Below are 6,000 nucleotides of genomic sequence, written 5' to 3'. Positions count from 1 at the left end.
TGCAGATACATGGTGGGGAGGCAGGGGGGAGGCAGAAGAGCATTGTAGTAGGGAGAGCAAGGGACCAGGTGGTAAAAGTCTACCTAATATGTCCAATGAGGAGAGAGGAGGCCCAGGGGCTGGGACTGAGGGAGGGAGGGGGAGAGAAGTGGATAACGAGGTCAGAGAGGGATCTGGCAGCCAGACTGTATGTGCAGAGGCTTGGGGGTCATGACATTACCTTGTCCTCAGAAGGAGATGAGGAACCATCGGAGCTATAAGAAGACGACTGACAAGATGATGACCTTTTTTTTTTTTTTTTTTTTTTTTTTTTACTTTTAAGAGGGCCACTGTGGCAGCTGTGTTAGAAAATTTTTTAAAAACGGAGGCAAGCATGGAAAAAGGAAGACCAAATGGAAGACTAATGCAACGATTAAGGAGAAAGGTGATGGTGGTTTTGATCCAGGTGGTAGAGGGGAGATACAAGAAGTGGTTAGATTCTGAATATATGTTGTGGGTAGAGTCAACAGGCTTTGCTGACTATTTAGATGTCTGATACGAGAGGAAAAGTCTTTGCATGAGAAGCTGGCAAATTGGACTTGCTATTTACTAAGATGGACTTCCCTGGTGGCCGAGCAGTAAAGAACCTGCCTGCCAATGCAGAAGATGCAGGTTTGATCCTTGGGTCAGGAAGATCCACCGAGAAGGAAATGGCAACCCATTGGAGAGGCAACCCACTCCAGTATTCTTGCCTGGAGAATCCCATGGACAGAGGAGCCTGGTGGATTACAGTCCATGGGGTCGCAAAAGAGTCAGATACAACTTAGCAAATAAACAACAACTATTTACTGAGATGGGAAGGGACTGTGGGAGGACCAGTCTGGTGCAGGGAGTAGGGGTGGGGAGGGGGCATACAGGCCAAGGATTTGATTGACTGGTATGAACTCACAAGGACAGGCCACTTAAGAAGACTCACCAGCTTCACTCCTTAAACCCTGTTGTGAATGAAACCCAGAAAGCTTAGGACTAGCTTACATTCAGGGATACCCTGACAGTGAGGACTGAGGCCATCCTTTTCATCCTGAGGTGAAACTGAAAGTGTTAGTTGCTCATTTGTGTCCAACTCTTTGTGACCCCGTGGACTGTAGCCCATGAGGCTCCTTGGGATTCTCCAGGGGAGAATACTAGAGTGGGTTGTCAGGCCTTCCTCCAGGGCATCTTCTCAACCCAGGGATTGAATCCAGGTCTCCTGCATTGCAGGTGGATTCTTTACCGTCTGAGCCACCAGGGAAGCATCCTGAGGTGCATCTGACTAAAAGCAAAAGAGGAAAAACAACTAAGTAAAAAACTAAAAATTTCTTATATATCTGTACAGCGAATATAAATGGAAAGCCCAGCACCAGGCATTATGGAAGATGCCACAAGGAAAGGTGTCTGTAGATGGCAGAGAGCAATGGCCTCTCCCAAGTAGAGATGGGAAATCATGGTAGACAGAATACTACCACATCTTAACACAGTGGCTTGCTTTCCAGACAAGATATAAAGGTTGTGAGCCTTCACCAATTTTTCCAGGGGAAAGAGAGCTCATTTCCTTTCCCTGGCAGTTGGCCCTTCTCAAATTGGGAAGAATTCTCCTTCTTCACTCAATGTCACTTTTACAGCCTCCTCTGGAGACTTCCTACAATTCCCGCTCTCAGATTTTCCATTTATGTTGATGCTTGCATCACATGCAAAACCCTTTTAGAAATCCCAATGTATTATAGGGCTTCCCAGGTGGCGCTAGTGGTTAAGAACCCACCTGCCAATACAAGAGACAGGAGACCCAGGTTTGATCCCTGACTCAGGAAGACCCCTGAAGAAGGGAATGGCAACCCGCTGCAGTATTCTTGCCTGGAGGATCCCACGGACAGAGGAGCCTCTCGTGCTGCAGTGGGATGTGCTAGAGTGGGACAAGACAGTGACTGAGCACACACGCACAACATATTATATGATTTCAAAGCATTAGTACTGCCTGCCTGTTAAGCAGAGAGAGCTGAAGGACAGGAGGAAAAAAGCAGTGGGGAAAACGTGCCAAGGAATCCCCTACATAACCCTCCAGAAAATTTGCTAAATATCTGACCGGTGCTCACAGTTTCATTGGTGTGATCCTTGGCACACAGAAGAGAAAGGACTCAAGGCCTGGGAGGACACGTGGAAGCGCAGGAGCCTCTCCAGTGATCGCGGAAGGGCCACCCACTCCCCTTATGAGGAGCGGAGCAGGACCAAGGGTGGTGGGCAGCCTGCGGACCGAGGCTCCGACCGCACCCCTGAGCATAGCCACAAGGAAAACCGTTCCAGTGAAGGGACCAAGGAGTCCGGCAGCAACTCCCTCAGCAACAGCCGACACGGGGCGGAGGAGCGGAGCCACCACCACCACCACGAGGCTCCCGATTCTTCCCACAGGAAGAAGACCCGAGAGAGCGAGCGCAATCATCGGACCACTGAGGCCGAGCCCAAGCCTCTGGAAGAGCAAAAACACGAGACCAAAAAGCTCAAGAATCTTTCAGAGTATGCCCAGATGCTGCAGCTGGGTTGGAACGGGCTTCTGGTGTTGAAAAACAGCTGCTTCCTGACATCTATGCACATCCTAGAGGGGGACCAGGGGGTGATCAGCAGTCTCCTCAAAGACCATACTTCCGGGAGTAAGCTGACCCAGCTGAAGATTGCCCAGCGCCTTCGCCTGGACCAGCACAAGCTCGATGAGGTCACACGACGCATCAAGCAGGGGAGCCCCAATGGCTACGCAGTGCTCCTGGCCACCCAGGCGACCCCCAGTGGGCCTGGCTCTGAGGGGGATGCCTAGGTGGAGCCTGGCCTACAGAGGCAGCTTCTCAGGAACCTGGTCTCCTACTTGAAACAGAAGCAGGCTGCAGGGGTGATCAGCCTGCCAGTGGGTGGATCCAAGGGCAGAGACAGCACAGGCATGCTCTACGCCTTCCCGCCCTGTGACTTCTCACAGCAGTACCTCCAGTCAGCGCTGAGGACATTGGGCAAGCTAGAGGAGGAGCACATGGTGATAGTTATAGTGAGAGACACAGCCTAGCCCGAGCCTGGCTTTTCCAGCCTGTTTGTCACTAAAGCAGTTATTTTAAAATATGACCACCGCTGCCCTGCCCCTCCAGCCCATACTACACCCTTGATTTGAATTCTCTGCTGGGTTACTCCATTTCATTTGGTAGGGGACCAAAGTCCTATCTCCCCACCAAAAACTAAGTTCTTAGGTTTGGGTTTTTTGGTTTTTTTTTTTTGTTTGTTTGTTTTTTTTTTTACCGTGATGAGAAGGGACTCCTGTCATGTCGGCTTCTAGTGTATGAAATACTGTCTGCTGTGTTCTGTATTTTTTTATTTTTTGACTAACTGTATGGAAAATTGTCAGTAAAGCCTTTGTCAGAGGATGGATTTAAAAAAAAAAAAAAGAAGAAGAGAAAGGACAGAAGAACCCCCACCAGGCATTATGGAAGATGCCACAAGGAAAGGTGTCTGTAGATGGCAGAGAGCAATGGGCATACAGGCCAAGGATTTGATTGACTGGTATGAACTTACAAGGACAGGCCACTTAAGAAGACTCACTAGCTTCACTCCTTAAACCCTGTTGTGAAAAAAAAAAAAAAAAACCCTGTTGTGAATGAAACCCAGACAGCTTAGGACTAGCTTACATTCAGGGATACCCTGACAGTGAGGACTGAGGCCATCCTTTTCATCCTGAGGTGAAACTGAGGCTCAGCAGATAGCGCCTTTGGGACATGCTGAGGAGTAGCCTCTCCAGAGTCCCTCAATCGTGCCCCTGCCACCGGCCTGTTCACGGGAGGTTCGAGGAAACAAGAAACGAGAGATTGTAAAAGGTCCCTCCAGCCATAGGAGCGAGGACCTCTTACCTTAACCGGAGGTCTTCTGGAATCTGAGACTAGGCCGCGGGGGCTTTCTGCTGAGTTCGTTTTTCGCTGTCCCGGTTTCCAGCACGATGGGCCTTTCCCTGTGCTGGGTTTCTTCACCTTCTGTTTCTAGTGCCGGAGCTTCGCTGAGTTGGGCTCCTGCTGTGCTTGGCCTCTTCCGCGCGGAGGTTGTTTCAGCCAGGTTAAACCCGAGTCATGGCACCATAGATGTCACGCGAGTGTATGTTCCTGGTTCTTTGTCTCCTCACAACAAAGATTTGGAGCAACGGACGTTAAAGCCCTCAGCGCGTCACAGCTCTCAGGTCTTTGTCAGGACAAAATACAGCCCAACATCTAGCCAATCACATCAAAGTACAGGCTAGGAGTCATCCAATCAGGGCAAAGTACAGACTAGGAGTCAACGTATCAGGGCCAAGTAAGAAGTCAGCCAATCATGGAAAAGTATAGGCTAACTATCAGCCACTTAGAGCAAAGTACAGGCTAGGAGTCAGCCTATCAGGGCAAACAACTGGTTAGGAGTCAGCCAATCCGAGCAAGCTATAATTTAGGACACAGCCAATCCAGGCAAACTACTGCTTAGTATGCAGCCAATCAGGGCAAAGTATAGGGTCGTAGTTAGCCAATCAGGGTAAACTACCTTCTAGGAGTCAGCCAATCAGGGCCAAGTACAGGCTAACAGTCAGCCAATCACATCAACATACAGTCTAGGAGTTAGCCAATGATGGCAAAGTATGGGCTAGTTGTCAGCCAATCAGGGCAATGTACAGGCTACGAATCTGCCAATTTGGACCAAGTACAGGCTAGGAGGCAGCCAATCACATCAACGTTCAGTCTAGGAGTTAGCCAATCTGGGCAAAGTACAGGCTGCTGCTGCTGCTAAGTTGCTTCAGTCATGTCCAACTCTGTGTGACCCCAGAGACGGCAGCCCACCAGGCTCCCCTGTCCCTGGCATTCTCCAGGCAAGAACACTGGAGTGGGTTGCCATTTCCTTCTCCAATGCATGAAAGTGAAAAGTGAATGTGAAGTCGCTCAGTCGTGTCCGACTCCTAGCGACTCCATGAACTGCAGCCTACCAGGCTCCTCTGTCCATGGGATTTTCCAGGCAAGAGTACTGGAGTGGGGTGCCATTGCCTTTGTCAGCTAATCAAGGCAGTGTAGTGCCTGCTATTGTTGTTCAGTTGCTAAGTCCTCTCGGACCCTTTGCAACACTATAGCAGCTACTTGGGCCTGAAGATTTCCTGAGAGTTTTTACATGATAAATTCAACTGTTTATTAAATATAGGGTGATCGAAATAAACCTATGGGTTGAAGAGGAAAATGGCCCTGCCAACACCTTGATTTTTTATTTCTAGGCTCCAAAACTGAGACTGTAAGTTTCTTTTGTTTTTAAGCAATGCAGTTTTTAGTATTATGTTTTGGCCACCCTGAGAAAGTGGTACAATGTCTATTGATCATCTTTTTTCAGTCTGTTTGAAATCTTCCTGGTTCTTGGTCTGATGAGTGATTTTTTATTAAAACCTTGACATTTGGAGTATTATGAGACTCTGGGTCCTATGTAAATGCTCTGTCTTAGCTGGCTTCCTCTGACACATTTGTTAGGGGAAGAGGAGATGCTGTCATACTCCCGCCAGGTAGTGGTAAAAGCCCAGGTTACCCCTGAGCTTCCTTTCACACCTTGGAGGGCTGCTGAGTGGGGCGCGAAGCCCCATCACCCCACTCAGGCTCTGCTGGTACCTTGCTGGCCAAGAGGTATCAATGCTTTGTCACTGGCATCCACGTGGTTTCTAGTGACACCGTGAGGGGAGGTGGCCTCATTACTGCTGGGCAGCACTGAGGTCTTCACTCTCCCCCACACCTCCTCTGATGCCACTCTGACAGGCGGCTTGAGTGCTTCACTGCAACATGGTGAGGTGGAAATCTCAGCTTTCCACTTGGTCTTTGCTGATGGGGATAGGGGTGAGGCCACTTTTTTTTTTTTTTTCTTTTTCTGTAATGCGAGTAAACTGGAGTAAAGCAGTTTTTGTCTAAGGCAGTTTTTGTCTAAACATTTTCTATCATTCTAGGCTGTCCATTTTCTGGTCTTTGGCTA

At 49.1% G+C, this 6,000-nt stretch overlaps 1 protein-coding gene across 1 annotated transcript; it reads left to right on the top strand.

Annotated features, from left to right (window-relative positions):
* The first annotated feature begins 593 nt into the window (after positions 1-593).
* Positions 594-3,259, top strand: LOC102280903 (putative RNA-binding protein 15B). The gene is given in 2 exon segments (XM_070366559.1): positions 594-651; positions 2,139-3,259. Coding segments are annotated over 2 exon segments (981 nt in total). The 3' UTR covers positions 3,062-3,259.
* Positions 3,260-6,000: the final 2,741 nt, after the last annotated feature.

Source organism: Bos mutus, chromosome X (assembly GCF_027580195.1).
Source record: "Bos mutus isolate GX-2022 chromosome X, NWIPB_WYAK_1.1, whole genome shotgun sequence".
NCBI classification, from domain to species: Eukaryota; Metazoa; Chordata; class Mammalia; order Artiodactyla; family Bovidae; genus Bos; species Bos mutus.
This window is presented reverse-complemented; position numbering and strand designations above follow the sequence as displayed.